The 21,184-nt window shown below is 45.2% G+C and overlaps 1 protein-coding gene across 11 annotated transcripts in view; it reads right to left on the reverse strand.

The window, feature by feature from the left end:
• The window catches only part of CASK (calcium/calmodulin dependent serine protein kinase), a 770,397-nt gene that overhangs the window by 521,526 nt on the left and 227,687 nt on the right, over positions 1-21,184 (reverse strand). For all 11 annotated transcript variants that reach the window (XM_033947671.1, XM_033947669.1, XM_033947668.1 and 8 more), the window contains exon 7: positions 17,064-17,239. In XM_033947671.1, the coding sequence (XP_033803562.1) occupies positions 17,064-17,239 (176 nt within the window). The remainder of the gene's footprint in view (positions 1-17,063; positions 17,240-21,184) is intronic.

Here is a 21,184-nt window from a genome sequence, read left to right on the forward strand (position 1 = left end):
CCCCTGATTTTCCACGGATGCCTTCTTGTTGCCGTGGGGCCTTTGAAAAAGAAGATACCCTCCACCTCGATACGGCCCGTGAGATATTTGAAGGGCTTTAAACTAGGTAAGTCGGGGGTGGGTACCCACTTTTGCACCGGAACAGTAAGTAACTATCCTGATGTGGAGAACCAACACTACGCTTCTAAGTCTGAGGTAAGTACCCTTATTGCAAAAGAATCGCTAGGAGATACCTTGACTCAAATGGGGGGCTCACTACAGGAGGTTAGTAAACAGAAAGAGTGGAGAGCTATGTATGTTAACGCACACAGCCTAGGGAATAAATTTCTACAACTAGAAACAGAAATAGTTAATGCAGATCTAGACATAGTAGCAATATCCGAAACATGGTTCACAGACTCTCATGGGTGGGATATAACTATACCAGGGTACAACCTGATTCGACAAGACAGAGAGGGTAAGTTAGGAGGTGGGGTAGCACTATACATCAAAGAAAACATTAAGACAACCAGGATCACGGATGTCAAGTATACTGGGGAATCTATCTGGGTAAACCTGGCCAGAGGCGGAGAAAAAAGCCTGTACCTTGGTGTGATATACAGACCTCCAAGACAATCGGAGGACAAGGACGCAGAACTAATTGAAGACATTGAGAATATCAGCTTACGAGGGGAGGCTGTGCTATTAGGAGACTTCAACATGCCTGATGTAGACTGGAACACACTATCAGCGACAACTTGTGATAGCAGGAGGATATTAACGTCCATGAAGGGAGTACGGCTCAAACAAATGGTACTAGAGCCCACTAGGGCCCAGGCCATCCTGGACCTGGTACTTACGAACGGGGAGAGCGTCTCAGAGGTCTCGGTGGGAGAGACGCTAGCCACCAGTGACCATAACACGGTATGGTTTAACCTTAAGAAAGGCTTCCCTAGATCACAAACAAAAACAAGGGTACTCAATTTCCGGGGCACTGACTTCGCACGCATGGGAGATTTCGTCTATCAGACGCTGCAGGTTCAAGAAGTAACTACTAATGTGGAGGCTATGTGGTCAACATTGAAATCGATCCTTCATGAGGCAACTATCCGCTATATAAAATCGGTAACCAAACAACAAAGAAAAAAGAAACCCCAATGGTTCACAGATGAGGTATCGTGCCTCATCAAGGAGAAGAAAAGAGCATTTCTCTCATACAAACGCACGGGGGAAAAAGAAGCAAACAATGAATACAGGAAAAAGTCTGCAGCGGTCAAAACAGCAGTCAGGGAGGCCAAAATTCGTATGGAAGAAACTCTAGCAAAGAACATCAAGAAAGGGGACAAATCCTTCTTCAGATACATTAGCGACAGGAAAAAGAACACGAACGGGATAGTACGCCTTAGAACACCAGACGGGAATTATGTAGAAACAGACTCCGATAAAGCCAAACTACTGAATGATTACTTCTGTTCAGTCTTTACCTGCGAAGCACCAGGTCACGGGCCTCGGCTAGCAGCAAAGCAAAGCATGGAAGACCCATTTCAGAAGTTTGAGTTCACACCAGCTGATGTTTACAAAGAACTGTCAAGACTCAAGGTGAACAAAGACATGGGACCGGACAATCTGCACCCAAGAGTGCTCAGAGAGCTATGTGATGTTTTGGCGGAACCATTAGCAATACTCTTCAATCTCTCCCTAAGTACGGGGAGAGTCCCCCTGGACTGGAAAACTGCCAACGTGGTTCCTCTGCACAAAAAGGGTTGCAGAGCGGAGGCCGCAAATTACAGACCAGTAAGTCTCACATCAATAGTGTGTAAACTCATGGAAACTCTACTCAAAGAGAAATTAGACACAATATTGGATGAGGGGAATCTGAGGGATCCCTGTCAACATGGATTCACTAAGGGCAGGTCATGCCAGTCCAATCTCATCAGCTTCTTTGATTGGGTGACAGGAAAGCTGGACTCAGGAGAGTCTCTGGACATAGTATACTTGGATTTCAGTAAAGCTTTTGACAGTGTCCCACACCGTAGACTATTAAACAAGATTAAATCGATGGGGTTAGGTGAGAAACTAACGGCGTGGGTCAACGATTGGCTGAGTGGAAGACTTCAGAAAGTGGTGGTCAATGGCACCCCCTCTGAGACATCGGAGGTGACTAGCGGTGTGCCGCAGGGCTCAGTCCTGGGACCATCCCTTTTTAACATATTCATAAGGGACTTGACCCGAGGGCTTCAGGGTAAAGTAGCGCTGTTCGCCGACGACGCCAAACTGTGTAATATAGTGGGTGGAAGCAATCCCACGGATGGTATGACGCAGGATCTGATCAAGTTGGAAAAATGGTCCACGACATGGCAGCTGGGCTTCAACGCTAAGAAGTGTAAGGTCATGCATCTCGGCAGCAGAAATCCATGCAGAACATACACCTTGAATGGAGAAAACCTAGCTAGGACTTCAGAGGAACGGGACTTGGGAGTGATCATCAGTGCAGACATGAAGGCTGCCAAACAAGTGGAGAAGGCCTCATCCAAGGCGAGGCAAATGATGGGATGTATCAATAGAAGCTTCGTCAGCCGCAAACCTGAAGTCATAATGCCACTGTATAGAACCATGGTGAGACCTCATCTAGAGTACTGTGTGCAATTCTGGAGGCCACATTACCGTAAAGATGTGCTTCGAGCTGAGTCGGTCCAGCGAATGGCCACTAGGAAGGTCTCTGGACTCAAGGGTCTCTCATACGAGGAAAGACTGGGCAAATTGCAGCTGTACTCTCTAGAGGAGCGCAGGGAAAGGGGTGACATGATTGAGACTTTTAAGTACGTCACAGGTCGTGTCAAGGTAGAAAATGATATATTCCTTCCCAAGGGACCCTCGGTCACAAGGGGGCACCCGCTCAAACTCAGGGGAGGGAAATTTAGAGGTGACATCAGGAAGTATTTCTTTACAGAAAGAGTGGTAGATCACTGGAACAAACTTCCGACGCAGGTAATCAAGGCCACAAGCGTGCTCGACTTTAAGAATAAATGGGACATCCACGTGGGATCCCTACGTGGGTCAAGCAACACTCAGACTTAATGGGGTGGTTCAGTAGAGTGGGCAGACTTGATGGGCTGTAGCCCTTTTCTGCCGTCACCTTTCTATGTTTCTATGTCTCGATCATGTCTCCCCTCTTTCTGCGTTCCTCTAGTGAGTATAGCTGCAATTGTTTCAGCCGTTCCTCATACGGGAGATCCTTGAGTCCCGAGACCATCCGGGTGGTCATTCGCTGGACTGACTCAAGTCTCAGCACATCTTTGTGGTAATGCGGCCTCCAGAATTGTACACAGTATTCCAGATGGGGTCTCACCATGGATCGATACAATGGCATGACTTCGGGCTTACGGCTGACGAAACTCCTATGTATACAACCTAAGATTTGTCTAGCCTTAGATGACGCTTTCTCCACTTGCTTGGCAGTCTTCATGTCCTCACTGATGATCACCCCTAAGTCACGTTCTGTTACAGTCCTTGCTAGGATTTCACCATTAAGGGTGTAAGTCTTGCATGGATTTTGGCTGCGAAGGTGCATGACTTTACATTTTTCGGTATTGAAACTTAGTTGCCAAGACCTGGACCAGTGCTCCAGTAGGAGTAGGTCGTTCACCATACTGTCGGGCCTTGAGTTTCCGTCAGGCACTGTGCTTTTATGTCTGTTGTGTTCTTGCCTACTATATTGCATAGTTTGGTGTCATCGGCGAATAGCGTTATTTTACCTCGAAGCCCCTCAGCCAAGTCCCCTATGAAGATGTTGAATAGGATCGGGCCCAAGACCGAGCCCTGTGGCACTCCACTGATTACCTCCATCGTTTCGGAGGGGGTGCCATTCACCACCACCCTCTGAAGCCTACCTCCAAGCCAGTCCCCAACCCATGCTGTCAATGTGTCTCCCAATCCTATAGAGCTCATCTTGCTCAGCAACCTGCGGTGTGGTACGCTATCGAATGCTTTGCTGAAGTCCAAGTATATGATGTCTGGGATTCCCCAACATCCAACTTCCCCATCACCTAGTCAAAGAAGCTGATTAGGTTGGATTGGCAGGACCTCCCCTTGGTAAATCCATGTTGACGGGTATCTCGTAGATTCTCCTCATTCAGGATCGTATCCAATTGGCGTTTGATTAGAGTTTCCATTAGCTTGCTCACTATTGAGAGCTTATTTTCGGGGTAGGTCTTATTTTCAGGGAAACAGTAGATGTGTGGAACAGTTTCCCATAAGTGTGTCTGAATTCAACTCCCACTGTGCTTCCCTTTTAATTATTGTAAACCGTGTCAAGCTCTATATTTATAGAGAAGATGCAGTATATAAGCTTAAGGTTTAGTTTAGTTTGGCATGGGATAGGCAAGTGGGATCTCTCAGAGAGAGAAAGAGATAATGGTTACAGCGGATGGGCAGACTGGATGAGCAATTTGGCCTTTATCTACCATCATATTTCTATTTTTCTAAAATAAAGAGATTCTTTTATTTGGTACTCTAAGTTTTTTCCCCTATCTATCCCAGCGGGCTCACAATCTAACTATGGGGTCACAAGGTGCAGCGCTGGGATTGAACCTACAACCTTAGGGTGCTGAGGCAGCAGCTTTAACCACTAGACTACTCCTTCCCCTAAACATGTAGGAAAAAATGAGCAAGTGGAATACTGAAATCAACACTCAACCTTGTGGCCAATATATCTGAAATTTCAAATCATACCTGCTTTCAGTGATGCTATTTCTTTAGTTGTGCCAGGTTTGATTTACATCAAATCGTTTTAAATCACAAGGTTACTAGTCAGAAAGACTTGATTTAAATTATGTTTTTCTACAGAAAGATTCATTCTTGCAGGTATAATCTTAACATTTACAACCAGATGAAGGTTTCATTTTTTGAAAACTAATTCTTCAGAATAGTTTTACAGTTATATCAAAAATTACTGATTTGGTAATACTATTAGAAATACATAGATAAATAATTATGAAATTATTGTGAGGTTAACTATCTCCATTTTAATAAGTTAATCATTCATGTTTGGAGAACTTTTATGCTGTACTTTATTGAAAGGAGAAAAATAATCATTACATTAATAACAATTTAAATAGTCTAATTTAACCAAAACAATTACATTATAGTATATGTATTCTTGTATTTGCTTAAACATCAAAGTTAACTGATGTGGTTATACAAAACATCTTTAAAAAAAATTATTGTCTTCTGTAGTTCTTTCATTTTTATCTTCTTGTTTGTTTATAATCTGGAAAAGAAAAACAAGCTTTCCTGCTCTATCGGGTCCCAAACATTTTCTTGATATGGAATGAATAAGTCCAAAGGAAGAGAATATTCTTGCTATGCCAGCAGAAGAAGCTACTGCTGTTAAAAGATAAATCATTACTTCAACAGTCTCTAAGTCCAAGTGCTTAATAAGTGACCTCCATCAGTTCACGTATGTGACTTTCTTTAAAACATCATTGGCAAACATGCATTTATTGAATGGTTCCCCTTTAACTCTGAAGTTTATTATACTTGGCATTACAGATAGATGATTCCTGGATACCCATGTCATAGCTAACTTCTCTTCTTCAGCACTTAAGGTTTGATTCTACATTGACAATATTTTCATGAAAATATGCTGAAGACAATGCTTATCCAATTTGTTTTTTTAACGCTTGTAATTTAATTCTGTTATTGTACAGTTCCATTTTTAAGAGCTCACTCAGTTTCTTCCAAATTTCAACAGAATCATCAATAAGACAGCTATTTTTCTGTATTTTGTTTAAAGCTTCAGAAATGGGTTTCAGGATTCTCAGCATATCTTCAACATTTCTCTTACGTCTGATGTTGAGGATTTTGACTGTAAAATGCCATCTATTTTCTTTTGATTTTGTTCATAAACTGTCATCTGACTAGGCAGTTCTTGATATACTGCTCAAAAACAGTTCACTACAGAGTTCTATCTAGCATCTTAGGGGAGCATTAGCTTGATTCCACCCATTCTTTTCAGAGCTGCTTCTGCAAAATGATTGTTATGGAAGTATTTAGCAATTTCAATGACATATTAATCTTTATTTCTGAGATACTGAAGTCTTTGGTTTAGAGGTGCAGCAAATGAGCACTGTAGGCATATGATGTTAGCTTGGTATTCTCTTCATGCTCTTTAAATTTCTTCTCATCTTGGATACACTTGCAGCATTGTTTGTGACTAAACTGCGTACTACATCTCAATTTTTGTTCACATTTTATTATAGCTTTTGTGGCTACCTCCTGTAAGTATTCTGATGTATGTGCATTTCTCAAGGTATCAATTGTTTCTGCAAGACAGACATTCCCTTCTTGTTTTATAAGCATACACACAACAGAATCATTGTAGACATTACTTCACCCATTAAAACTTAGGCTAACAATTTTACCCTCTAGACCAGTTGAACATTGCTCCATTTCTCTGTCATACACTTTACCCAGCAGTTTCCCTGCAACATCTGTTCTGCTGGGTGGACTGTATCCTGGTCTCAGTGATTGAACCATATTAATGAAGTTTTCAATCCAGACAGTTTGAGAAGAAGAGTTTGTCACATAAACAAACTGGGCAATTTTTTCATCAATTACCTCTTTTTCTAATCTGCTGATTTTTTTTTTTTATTATAAACTTATCTACGATGGTTCATGGATGGTTGGATTTTTTTCTTTCTTTTAGGTGATATACTGTTGATATATTTTGTATATGATGTGACTGAAACACTATCCTGGACAGATAATTCAAACTGTAGAGCAGGAGGATAATAATAATAATAATAATTTTATTCTTGTATACCGCCATACCCAGCGAGTTCTAGGCGGTTCACATCAATTAATTAAGATCTGCGATGACACGCGGATTTACAACTTTTATCAGAGTTGCAGGCAGAGAAGAGGGAGAGGTTAGAAGGGAGGAGAGAGAGAGAGAGAGAGATCAGGTAGGAAAGAGAGGACGATGATATCTCAAAGGTAGATAGTTTCCAGAATCCTTTAGGTTGATGATAGATTCCCCTAAACAAAAAAGTCAATGCTGTTATTTTACTATTGATACCATTTCTGCTTATTTAGTATTACTCATTGTATTCACTGCCACTCGGTATTGCCCAAAAAAGGAATTTTTGCTCATTTCTTCATAACAACTGAATGAAAACGACGGTAACAAGCAGTAATAAATATATTTTTGCTCAAATACGATAATTCCTCAAGGCAGTCTAAGAAATATGACAAAATCAAAACATTTACCAACCTGAAGAACTTGCCTTTTCCAAACATGTTCTTTTTGTCATCTTCATCAAAGCACTTCCCATGATGTTGTTTCTTTTGGGCTACCAGGCCCATTTCTTTGTTGCAGTGTTTGCATTGTGAACGCATGCCTGCTTTGCCCGTAAGTAGAGGAACTTCATTAAAATATTCCCAAACTGAGTCTCTTTCATGGCCTGCTGCCATTATAGGTTTTCTCCTCCAAGGAGAGAATAATATGATAAACCTCAGGCTATACTGTACACACAAAGATCCTAATACTTGTGGAATATTCTGTACAAAAGATTTCACTTTCATTTTTACTGCTTGCCCCTCCCTCCTCACACTTAGCTCCTTGCTCAGGAACAAGATGCCAAGGTCTTTCTCAACTCTATATTTTATAACATTTTTGCTGTGAAGAAGCATGTTACTCTGCTGACACAAATTCTCAGTTTTGAGAAATGCAAAACTAAGTGTGTGAATATCTTCTAATACAAAAATTGCTCATGACATTATGATCAGATTAATGGAATTCATTTACCGACAAATTTAAACATTGCATGAATATTGAGCCTTATGCTACATAATTAAAACCTAATCCTTATTTCTGTGGACTATAATGTATTTTAAATAGAAAACTATCTTTAGATAAAATTTTCCTCAAAAAAGCATTTTATTTAAAAAAAATACAATTTAAATTAAAAACCCTAATTTTTAAAAAATAATCATTGATTTTTATCCATTCTGGTTTGTGCCACTGAATATCCATATATAACTTGAAACAGTATCTACTGGCAAATATACATAACTTCATTCTTGATTTTGACTGACAAGACACCTGGCTCATGTTATCAGTGAATAGGCTAATGTAGCCAAAGCTTTATTTTAACAGATTAAGGGATATAAAAGTTCTAATTTTCTTAGGGAAATAATGGATCAAACCAACTATGAATCTGAGTATTAGCCAACATAGAACCAGAACTAGATGAGTGTGACAAGAAGCCAAGTAGTGACCCAACCTCTGAACCTCATCCATTCTGAAACTTTTATTCCTCATAGGCATGAAAAGGACAAGTATGGTTACATACACAAAAGTGAGCATCATTCACTACATTACAACAAAAATATATCAAACGAAATACATGACCAAAACTTGATATTAAAAGTCCCATTCAATGTTTCATTGTATCAGTATGAGAAACATACAATTAAACCACTATTGAATACGCTTTTATAAAATCAGGGAGGCAAATTAATTTCATCTTGACTTTGATTAGTAAGTTAACAGTCACAACATGTAAAAATAAAGCTACCAATATGGTTTTAATGCTTACATGATTTATCTTTGAAATATTCTTTATTGAGAGGATTTTTATATTAATTTGAAAACTGAATTTAAGAAAAAGCTACTTTGCAATGTCGATTCAAAAATATGACTGTCAAGGCTGGACGTGCAGCTTAGCACTTTCACATGGGGACACCTGACTTGATTCCCAAGCCTGACTTCAGTTTCTTGAGTCAGCTAGTTATAATGCAGAGGCAGCATCGCTGTCCCTTGGGAGATGTTTCAGTTATTACACTAAGGTAATAATCAGTGGCTAGAGTCAGGGTGCAAGCATACCAGATTACAGAAGAACAGTCTATGGTCCCTTGCCAAGGCCTATCATTAAGTGGAAGGAATTTATAAAGTGAGGAAAAAGCCTAGGTAAGTATGCATGAAGGACTCAGTGCTGGGAACCAATATGTGGAGAGTGATGAGGGGAAAGCAAATGTGCTAAACAAATACTTCTGTTCTGTGTTCACAGAAGAAAATCCTGGAGAAGGACCGAGATTGTCTGAAAATGGAAGTAGAAAATGGAGTAGATTCTGCGCCGTTCACGGAGGAGGATGTTTATGAGCAACTTAAAAAACTGAAGGTGGACAAAGTGATGGGACCAGACGGGATCCATCCCAGGATACTAAGGGAGCTCAGAGAGGTTCTGGCGAGTTCTATTAAAGACTTGTTCAACAAATCTCTGAGACGGGAGTGATTCCTGGGGATTGGAGGAGTGTGGATGTGGTCCCTATTCATAAAAGTGGTCACAGGGATGAAGCAGGAAACTACAGGCCGGTGAGCCTCACTTCAGTTATTGGAAAAATAATGGAAGTGTTGCTGAAAGAAAGGATAGTGTACTTCCTTGAATCTAATGGGTTACAGGATCCGAGGCAACATGGCTTTACAAAAGGTAAATCGTGCCAAACGAACCTAATTGAATTTTTTGATTGGGTGACCAGAGAGCTGGATTGAGGACATATGCTAGATGTAATTTACTTGGATTTCAGCAAAGCCTTTGATACAGTTCCTCATAGGAGGCTGTTGAACAAACTTGAAGGGCTGAAGTTAGGACCCAAAAGCACAGTTACTTACCGTAACAGGTGTTATCCAGGGACAGCAGGCAGATATTCTCACATGTGGGTGACGTCATCTACGGAGCCCCAGCGCGGACAGCTTTTCAAGCAAACTTGCTAGAAGTTTCAAGTTTGCACACTGCACCACGCATGTGCTAGCCTTCTTGCCCACTAGAGGGCGCATCCCCACCTCGTGGTCCTCAGTTCCATATCATAGCAAAGAAAGCCATCCCCGGGGAGGTGGGCGGGTTGTGAGAATATATGCCTGCTGTCCCTGGATAACACCTGTTACGGTAAGTAACTGTGCTTTATCCCAGGACAAGCAGGCATGATATTCTCACATGTGGGTGACCTCCAAGCCAACCAAAAAAGGGCAGGTGGGAGGATGGCAAATTATGAAAACAGATTACGTAACACCGACTGGCCAAACCGGCCGTCGCTTCTGGACAAAGTGTCCAGACAGTAGTGGGAGGTGAACGTATGAACCGAAGACCAAGTGGCAGCTTTACAAATGTCCTCCATAGGCGTAGATCGGAGGAAAGCCACAGAAGCTGCCATCGCCCGGACTTTATGACCCGTAACACGACCCGCAAGCGGGAGACCAGCCTGAGCGTAGCAAAAAGAAATACAAGCAGCTAACCAGTTGGACAAGGTGCGCTTTGAAACCGGGTGTCCCAAACGATTAGGATCAAAGGACAAAAATAATTGAGTAACCTTCCGATGAGACTTGGTACGTTGGAGATAAAATGCCAACGCCCTCTTACAGTCAAGGGTATGAAGCGCCGCCTCACCAGGATGAGAATGGGGCTTCGGAAAAAACACCGGAAGGACAATAGACTGATTGAGGTGGAAATCAGACACAACTTTAGGTAAAAATTTGGGATGGGTGCGGAGAACCACCTTATCATGATGAAACACCGTGAAAGGAGGATCCGCCACCAAAGACTGTAGTTCACTAATTCGACGAGCAGACGTGAGTGCAATCAAAAAGACTACTTTCCAAGTAAGAAACTTAAGGTGCGACTTGTCGATGGGCTCAAAGGGAGGCTTCATAAGCTGAGCCAAGACCACATTAAGATCCCACACCACCGGAGGAGGTTTCAGAGGAGGATGGATATTCACTAGCCCCTTCATGAAACGCGTCACCAGAGGATGAAGAGAGAGAGAACGACCCTCAAGATGCCGATGGAATGCTGCAATGGCACTGAGATGTACCCGAATGGAAGTCGTTTTCAGGCCAGACTCAGACAAATGCAAAAGATATTCCAGAACCGAAGCCACAGGCACCGAATCTGGTTCCAGACTATTCAAAGAACACCAGGATGTAAACCTGGTCCATTTCTGAGTATAGCACAGCCGAGTCGAGACCTTACGCGAGGCCTCCAAAACGTCCCTCACGGCCCGAGACACCGGAATCGAAGTCAGGGGGAGAGAAACCAAGCAGTCAGATGTAAAGACTGAAGATTGGGATGCAACAGCGAACCCCGACTCTGAGACAGCAGAGAGGGAAACACCGGCAGAAGCAGAGGTTCCCTGGTACTGAGTTGAAGAAGTAGGGAGAACCAGGGCTGTCTGGCCCAACGAGGCGCAATGAGGATCATGGAGGCTCCGGTCGATCTGAGATGAACCAGCGTTCTCAAAATCAGAGGAAACGGCGGAAACGCATAAAGGAACCTCCCCTCCCATTCGAGGAGGAAGGCATCCGCCTCGAGACGATCCGGAGAGTAAATCCGAGAGCAATAGAGGGGCAGCTTGCGAGTCTCCGGAGAGGCAAACAGATCCACCTGAGGAGTACCCCAGCGGTCGAAAACCTCGCGAAGTACTCGGGAGTTCAGAGACCATTCGTGCGGCTGGAGAAGACGACTGAGTTTGTCTGCCAGCTGGTTCTGCTCTCCCTGAATGTACACCGCCCGCAGGAATATGTTCTGGGAGATCGCCCAGTCCCAAAGGCGGAGGGCCTCTTGACACAGGGGCCAAGAGCCCGTACCCCCCTGTTTGTTTACATAGTACATCGCTACCTGGTTGTCCGTCCGCACGAGTACCACCTGGTCGCGTAGTAGGTGGACAAAAGCTCGCGCAGCTAGAAAAATGGCGCGAAGCTCCAGCACATTGATGTGGCTCCGACGATCCTCGGCAGACCACAGACCTTGCGTCCTCAGACCGTCCAGGTGCGCTCCCCACGCATACTTAGAGGAGTCCGTCGTCAAGACCTTGGTGTGAGGAGGAACGAGAAACAGCAAACCCCCTGACAAATTGGAAGAGACGGTCCACCAACGGAGCGATCGACGTAAACAAGGAGTCACTGCTATCCGGGAAGACACCGGATCGCGATCCTGTCGCCACTGGGACGCCAGAGTCCATTGCGCGATTCTCAAGTGCAAGCGAGCGAACGGCGTAACGTGAACCGTCGACGCCATGTGGCCCAGCAAAACCATCATGTGCTGGGCCGACATCTGCGATTGCCCTTGACAATGGCGACTCCACCGAAGCAGAGTCTCCCGTCGAGGCGGGGGGAGAAAAGCGCGGAGGCGAACCGTGTCCAGCACGGCTCCAATGAACTGGAGAGACTGCGCCGGACGCAACTGAGACTTGGGGAAATTCACTTCGAACCCCAGGTCCTGCAAAAGACTGATAGTCTGTCGGGTCGCTAAGATAACCCCCTCCCTGGACGGGGCCTTGATCAGCCAATCGTCCAGATAGGGAAAGACCTGCAGACCCCGCGAGCGCAGGGCCGCCGCCACCACCACCATACACTTGGTGAATACCCGAGGGGAAGATGACAGCCCGAAGGGAAGAACCCGATACTGCAGGTGCAAATCCCCGACCTGAAAACGCAAGAACTTGCGGCAAGCGGGATGCACCGGAACATGGGTGTAAGCTTCCTTCAAGTCCAGGGAGCACATCCAATCTCCCTCGTCCAAAAGTGGATAGAGAACCGGGAGCGATAACATACGGAACTTCTCCCGGACCAGGAACTTGTTGAGCTTCCGGAGGTCCAAAATGGGGCGCAAGTCCCCGGTCTTTTTTGGGACCAAAAAGTAACGGGAGTAAAACCCCTGGCCCATCTGATCGCGAGGTACCACCTCGACCGCCCTGAGACTCAACAAGGCCCTGGCTTCCTCCAGGAGAAGGGCCATCTGGTTCCGATTGGGAGGGCAAGCCCCGGGGGGCAAGTCCGGAGGCGGACAGGAGAAGTTTAGCGAATAGCCGTCTGAGATTATCCGGAGCACCCATGCGTCCGACGTGATCGCCGACCAGGCCCCGGCAAAAGCCGTCAGCCGACCCCCGATGGGGAGGGGGTGGCGCGATATTGCGGTGAGGGCCCGCCCCCAACCGCCTATCCCGTCAAAAGGACGGCGCGGCCTTGGCGGCCCCCTGCGCGGCAGGTTTAGAGGGGCCACCCCTGCTCTGCTGGGGCTGTCTCCGAGGGGGCGGTCTGGAGAAGGCCGGTGTGGACTTCTGAGGGTACCTCCTCGGGGGCTGCCGGAAGGGACGCTGGGCAGGAGCCTTAGGCTTCGGCCGCACCAGAGAGGCCAGGGAGCGTTCCTGTTTAGACAGTCGCTCCGTCGCCGCATCCAAAGAGTCATCAAACAATTCCACCCCAACACAAGGCAAGTTTGCCAGGCGTTCCTGCAAATTTGACTCCATCTCGAGGGTCCGAAGCCACGCCAGCCGGCGCATGGCCACTGCACAGGCGGACACCCTCGAGGCGAGTTCAAACGCATCATAAACTGCGTGGAATAAATACAGGCGCAACTGGGTCAGATTCGAACTAAAGGTGGCGAACCGGTCCCTATGCGACTCCGGCATCACCTCACGAAAAGAGGGGAGGTCCTTCACCATCGTACGGAGGAAGGAAGAGTACGAAAATGCATAGTTCAGGACCCTTGCAGCCATCAGAGAGTTCGCATAGAGACGACGGCCAAATTTGTCAAGGGTCCGGCCCTCCCTACTCGGTGGGACCGTCGCCGAGACCCTGGAGGGTTGCGATTTCTTGACCGCCGATTCCACTAGGAGCGAAGTATGGGAAAGTTGGCCCTTCTCAAACCCTTTGATGGGGAGGGTGCGATACTTAGACTCCATTTTGGAGGGGACCACCGCGACCGTCAAAGGAGCCTCAAGATTCCGCAGGAAGGTCTGGCAGAGGACCTTGTTAATCGGAAGGCGCGGGGACTCCCTAGGAGGGGCAGGAAGATCCTGCTCCTCCAAGAACTCCTTGGTGTGAGTGGACCCTTCAGACAAGTCAACACCCAAAGCCGCCGCCATATCCTGCACAAACCTGGTAAAGGATGAGGGTTTAGCAGGAGGAGAGGGAGACCGCGACTTCCCGGCGGAGCCGAAGGGAGAGGCCTCGTGAGAGTATCTGGGCTCCCTCCCCGACCCCGACCCCAACGAGGCACAGTCCTGCGACCTCGACGGAGTCGGAGACCGGGTGCGTCGGAAGGAACCCCTCGGGGATCCCCCCGGGGTCCGAGGCACCGAAGCCCGACCCTTCGGCCCCGGCGAGGAAGCGCGAGAGCTCTCCCTGGCCGGAGACCGGAACAAAATGGGGTTATCGACACGCAGGTCCCGCACCTGCAAGGCATCGGCCCCGGCCGGCGACGAGCGACCACGCCGCCGAGGCGAGGTCCGAGACCGCTTGGCCTTCTTCGGCTTGCGCCTCGCTCGAGACCGGCCCGAGGGCGATGAACCTCGCGAGGACCCCGAGGACGAAGATGAGATTCTTCGCACCCGGCGCACCTTGTCCTTCGGGCGCACGCTACGCTCAGGCGGATCCCGCGAAGCCGGGTCCGAGGGTACCGCCGAGGTCGAGGCCGTGGGCGCCTCGGGAGCCGAAGCCCCGGTACCCGAGGCCGAGGTCGCCAACTGCGGGGCCACCGAGGCCGAAGCCTCCGGGGCCGAAGCCGCCGAGGCCGAAGCCTGCTGCAGCTGGTCAATGGCCCCGGTGAGCTCCGAGGCGATCAACGCCCGGAGCAATTCTTGGAACACAGGGATTGACATTCCCTGTGGCAAGACCTGCCGCTGCTCCTCGGAGGGCGACCTCGGTCTCGAGTATTCCCTCGGGGCAGCGGACGCGGGCAACTTGGGTTTAACAGAGGCGGACCCACCCGCCGACGAGCCCGAGGATGGCTTTTTGGACGATCCTGGAGCTGAGGAGGGAAGCGGAGACTTACCCGAGGCCTTGGAAGAGGCCAGCTGTTTCGAAGGCATCGAGGCCCGAGGCGAAGCCGAGGGTGCCGAAGCTGAGGTCGATGCCGACGTCGAGGCCGAGGTCAAGGCCGGGGCCGAAGCCGAGGCCGAACTCGAGGCCTTCCCCGGAGGGGACTCGACAGAAAAAAGTTCTGCCATGCGGGCTTTGCGGCGTTTAAGTGCCCGCTTCTGGAAAGTGGCACACTGCTCGCAGGACGCCGTCGGGTGTTGGGGCCCCAAACACCGCAAGCAGCACCCGTGCGGGTCAGTAATTGAAAGAAGCCGTTCACAGCGCCCGCACTTTTTAAAGCCCGTTACGGGCCGGGACATGGGCCCAAAAGAGAGCCGGGAACAAGCGAGGTTCCTCGGCCACGGCTACCGGGAGCCCCCGGTAGCAACGGAACGAAAAAGTTTTTTTTTTTTTTTTTTGGAAAAGAAGAAAATAAAGAAAGAAGAAGACAAAAAAACGCAGCGACCGTGCGAAAATCCCTACACAGCCGCGGCGACAGAAGGCACAATTAGCACAAATTCTCCACAGGGCTTCTGGCTCCGCGGATGAAAATGAACTGAGGACCACGAGGTGGGGATGCGCCCTCTAGTGGGCAAGAAGGCTTGCACATGCGTGGTGCAGTGTGCAAACTTGAAACTTCTAGCAAGTTTGCTTGAAAAGCTGTCTGCGCTGGGGATCCGTAGATGACATCACCCACATGTGAGAATATCATGCCTGCTTGTCCTGGGATAAGTGGTGAACTGGATCAGAAACTGGCTGTCAGATAGACGCCAGAGGGTGGTGGTTAATGGAAGTTGCTCGAAGGAAGGAAAGGTGAGTAGTGGAGTCCCTCAGGGTTCAGTGCTGGGGCCAATCCTCTTCAATATGTTTGTGAGTGACATTGCTGAAGGGTTAGAAGGAAAAGTGTGCCTTTTTGCAGATGATACCAAGATTTGTAACAGAGTAGACACTGAAGAGGGAGTGGAAAATATGAAAAAGGATCTGCAAAAGTTAGAGGAATGGTTTAATGCCTGGCAACTAAAATTCAATGCAAAGAAATGCAGAGTAATGCACTTGGGGATTAATAATAGGAAGGAACCATATATGCTGGGAGGAGAGAAGCTGATATGCACGGACGGGGAGAGGGACCTTGGGGTGATAATGTCCGAAGATCTAAAGGCGAAAAAACTGTGTGACAAGGTAGTGGCTGCTGCCAGAAGGATGCTGGGCTGTATAAAGAGAGGCGTAGCCAGTAGAAGGAAGAAGGTGTTGATGCCCCTGTACAGGTCATTGGTAAAGCCCCACTTGGAGTATTGTGTTCAGTTTTGGAGACCGTATCTGGCGAAGGACGTAAGAAGACTTGAGGCGGTCCAGAGGAGGGCGACGAAAATGATAGGAGGCTTGCGCCAGAAGACGTATGAGGAGAGACTGGAAGCCCTGAATATGTATATCTTAGAGGAAAGGAGAGACAGGGGAGATATGATTCAGACGTTCAAATACTTGAAGGGTATTAACGTAGAACAAAATCTTTTCTAGAGAAAGGAAAATGGTAAAACCAGAGAACATAATTTGAGGTTGAGGGGTGGTAGATTCAGGGGCAATATTAGGAAATTCTACTTTACGGAGAGGGTAGTGGATGCCTGAAATGCGCTCCCGAGAGAGGTGGTGGAGAGTAAAACTGTGACTGAGTTCAAAGAAGCATGGGATGAACACAGAGGATTTAGAATCAGAAAATAAGATTAAATATTGAACTAAGGCCAATACTGGGCAGACTTGCACGGTCTGTGTCTGTATATGGTCGTTTGGTGGAGGATGGGCTGGGGAGGGCTTCAATGGCTGGGAGGGTATAGATGGGCTGGAGTAAGTCTTAACAGATTTCGGCAGTTGGAACCCAAGCACAGTACCCGGGTAAAGCTTTGGATTCTTGCCCAGAAATAGCTAAGAAGAAAAAATTAAATTTAAATTGAATCAGGTTGGGCAGACTGGATGGACCATTCAGGTCTTTATCTGCCGTCATCTATGTTACTATGTTACTATATGTTACTAGTGCTGCAATCCTACAGAGATCAAATGCAGATTAAAAAAATAAATCTGACACTTGTTATATTTGCAAGTAGAACAGTGAGAACGGTGAGACACCGACTTTTCTAGGTAGCATGAAACATCCAATAAAGAATCTGTCACCATGAAGAAGAAAACTGTCAGTTTTACTATAGCTGCTTTACAAGGGATGGAAAAAAACCACACTGACCTTATATTTTCCTTTAATAATGCCTTCAAATAACCTTTCCTTGGTTCCATAAAAAGGCAAACAACCACTCAGTAAGATAAAAAGGATCACTCCACAGCCCCAAACGTCTACTGGCTTCCCATATGGTTCTCTTTTTACTACTTCTGGGGCCATAAAATGTGGTGTACCTACACGACCTATATGGGAATACAAGAAAAAAAATTCAGTGACTAGAGTCACTTCTCTGAAAACAAGCAGTTGAGAAAACAAGAAAAAATTCAAAGTCATATAGCAAACAAGTTGTAACTAATCAATCATATTACAGACACATACACACGCTCTCTTGATGTGTCATAAGGAAAATGATTGTACAAACTGTGCTTTGGATTATTAATTTGATATTCAGTATAGTAGTAATAATAGTTTGAGGATTTTTGGCAAGGCAACAATCAGATAAAATTCATGATTTTTGCAGAATAATTAATCAAAATGTTTAATTGGCAAAACTGCCCAGATCATCAGTTCCATAAGCAGGATATACTGATTGACTGCAATGCCTTTGAGAGTTAAGAAGTTTACTGTCCTTTGAATGTATGTGCAAACAATTGGGATACTTTTATAACAGGCATCTATTAAAGTTTCATTTTATTAAAAGTATACATTTTATTAAAACAACATAGGCACCTCTATGTGCCTTTATAAAATCACTACCCAAAACTGTCCCATTAAGATCCCAAATTCTGAGGTACAAATTTACACCTGCTTTGAAGGTGTAAATACAGTACTTGTGTGCACTGAAGTATGTTATCTAAAATATGCATGAACATCACAATACTGCTCTTGTTCCATCTAGACCAGGGGTGGGCAACTCCGGTCCTTGAGGGCTGGAATCCAGTCGGATTTCCACAATGAATATGCATGAGATCTATTTGCATGCACTGCTTTCAATGCATATTCATTGGGGAAATCCTAAAAAACCCGACTGGATTTTGGCCCTCGAGAACCGGAGTTGCCCACCCCTGACCTAGACTACATCCCCATATATACAACTATCCCTTACACAGTTATATGCTCCAAAGCAGGAGTAACTGTGCATGTGCTGATGAGAATTTGTGCTTATGCATCCATTTTATAACACATGTGCATACAGGGGTCTCAAAGTCCCTCCTTGAGGGTCGCAATCCAGTCAGGTTTTCAGGATTTCCCAATGAATATGCATGAGATCTATGTGCATGCACTGCTTTTAATGCATATTCATTGGGGAAATCCTGAAAACCAGATTGGATCGTGGCCCTCAAGGAGGGACTTTGAGATCCCTGGAAACCATTCTCTACCACCAAAAATATATCACATAAAAAGTCAGTGCTCTGTTTTCCTAGCACCTACTTGTGTGTGTGTATTTGCTGGGGTAATTCCATAAGGTCCACATTCTATAAACCGCACCTTAAGTTAGGCACCTAACTAAAGTGGAAAATGCAGTTTAAAAACAATTAAAAGCAAAATGTAGGCACTTACCAGCGCCTCAAAAAATAGTGCCTGCATCAAGGCTATGGAGGTGCTTTACGACGCTTAATGCCACTGAAGGTGTGGCTAATGCCAGAAGTGGTTTTAGTCATCATAAAGTGCCTCCATAGCTGCAATTCACATGAAAAGGTGGGCGCCAGAAATGTAGGCCTTGAAAACCCTGGCTTACATTTCCGGTGCTCATCTTTCACAAAGCCATGATTCACAAGTGATCAGCGGCCATTTTTTGGCAGCAGACAGCACCGTTTATAGAATCTGGGTTTAAGTGCCTACTGTAGTGTGTGCTACCCATTCATATTACTTATAAACAGGGTGGATAAAAATCAATGATTTTTAAACAAAATTTTAAAAAAATGCTTTTTTGAGGAAAAAAAATCTATCTAAAGATAGTTTTCTATTTAAGATACATTACTGTCCAAAATTATTATAAGGATTAGTTTTTAATTATGTAGCATGAGGCTGCATATTCATGCAATGCTTACATTTTTTGGTAAATGAATTCCACTAATCCATTCACAATGTTAAGGGCGTGATTTAGATCAAGTCGTTCTGACTAGTGATTTAAATTGTGATTTAAATCAAATCCACCCTACTTATAAAAGCAATGTTGCTCACTTGTAACAGATGTTTTCCATAGGCCATGGGATTGATTGATCAGGCATGGAACGCTTATCCCAAAGCTCAGAACTACAGTAAGTGAACAATTTTGAGCACAGTGGTCTCCTCAAAAAGGAACATAACTCAAAGATAGGAGGAATTATGTGCCTAATCAATCCTTTTCTCTGTGGAAACCACTGTTACATTTTCTCTCAACATGCAGGACTGAGTCAGACTCAAAGCTCAGGGCTGTCCATATTCCAGGAGTAACCTGATTCATAAAATTTGATATTTACTGATGTTATAAAGACAGGTTGGTCAGAGCACAGTATCAAGTAAATGATAGCAGCTAAAGACCTGAATGGTCCATCCAGTCTGCCTAACCATACATGCTCCATAAATTAATTATTTAATTTAAATGGTCCTTTTTCTTATATATTTCTGGGCCAGAAACCCAGAGCCCTGCCCGGTAGTGTGCTTAGGTTCAACAGAATGTTTTAGGGAATAGTCCAAGCAGCAATATGAAGTGAGGAGTGCTCTGTAAGGAATGATGTCTGACTTTACTGCAGTGGTGTCTCCAAACAGAAATATTTGGAGTGGTAAATGGTAGCAAGCTAGATATGAAGAGGAGTAAGCTACATCTTGCCCAGTGTTAAACACCCCTTCCACTTTTTAAATTAGCAAAATAAGACATTATGGCCTATGCTAAGGAAATCCTCCTCCACCAGTTAGTTTCAGCTCCCACATTAAACTGCCATTATAACAGATAAATTCCAGTTTTGTATCACAAACTCCATATTCCCCAACAATGGAGCTGTCCCTTTTTACACAAAAAAATATTCAAATTGAGATTATATCCTGAGGAGCAGCACATGTTCCTTCCACTGCCAGACACTGATTAAATCAGATGGTATTTTGTTTATGTGGAAACTCTATAGACTGTGGAAACCAACATCACAAAACCCTGCAAAGATATAGCCAAAACCTATATAGCAAACTTACTAAACCATAACAGCCTTAACACACCTATGAAAAGACAATGCCATAAATATTACACTGGGCCCTATAGCACTAATATACCTACTACTGGGAAACCAAAACATGCTGGACTGTTACAGACACTACATGTTAGCAGAATCCTTCACCTCAGTTGCAGATGTAGAACATGGGCAGATCCTCCTCTGATTCACCACAAAAGACATTCAGTCAAAAACTGAAATGGAGACCTCCCTCCCCCTCTGCCCAAGAAAGCCAGATAGTATAAGCAGGGCAATACTGGTAAAAGAGAAACAAAAATGTAATTTCTCTTGTATTCTATAAAACAGAAAAAATATACATTTTCCCAAAGTGGTCACAGCTCCACCTTAAATGGTATTAAATAATCATTTTTATTTCTACTCTTGTCTGCATATTTTGTTTTTCTGACTGGACTGGTCTCGGTCTCTTTTCCACTTTCATTGTATCAGTCTTCTCCCAAATTATTTTACAAGTTTGCCTTTCAATTTCTTCTCTCACTCCTTGTCTTCTTTCCCATCTCTACATCTGTCTGCCACTGATATTTCCTTTTTATGTTTTTTTCTTTGCTTTTATTTCTGCCCATATGATTTCATCTATTTCTTCCTTTCTATAACCTCATCTACCTACCAGCTTTTCCCACCTCCCTCTCTAGGACTCTGATTGCCCCATCTTGTCTCCCTTCCTCCACAATCCCCTCCTCCGTCTTTCACCTATTCTCTAGCTCTCCATTTGTACTCACCCACCCTCCACTTCCCCTCCCTAGTCCAGCTTTATTCCTGTCTCCACCCTTCCCTTGCCTCTATGCAGGTGGTCTCAAACTCACGGCCTGGGGGGGGGCCACATGCAGCCCACCAGGTTCTATTTTGAGGCCCTCGGTATGTTTATCATAATCACAAAAGTAAAATAAAACAGTTTCTTCATCATATGTCTCTTTAGCTATAAATGACAATATTATTATTAAGACTTAGCCAAAAGGAAATATTTATAAACTGTAAAGAGTTTTA

This window comes from Geotrypetes seraphini, chromosome 6 (genome assembly GCF_902459505.1).
Source record: "Geotrypetes seraphini chromosome 6, aGeoSer1.1, whole genome shotgun sequence".
In the NCBI taxonomy this organism is placed as follows: domain Eukaryota; kingdom Metazoa; phylum Chordata; class Amphibia; order Gymnophiona; family Dermophiidae; genus Geotrypetes; species Geotrypetes seraphini.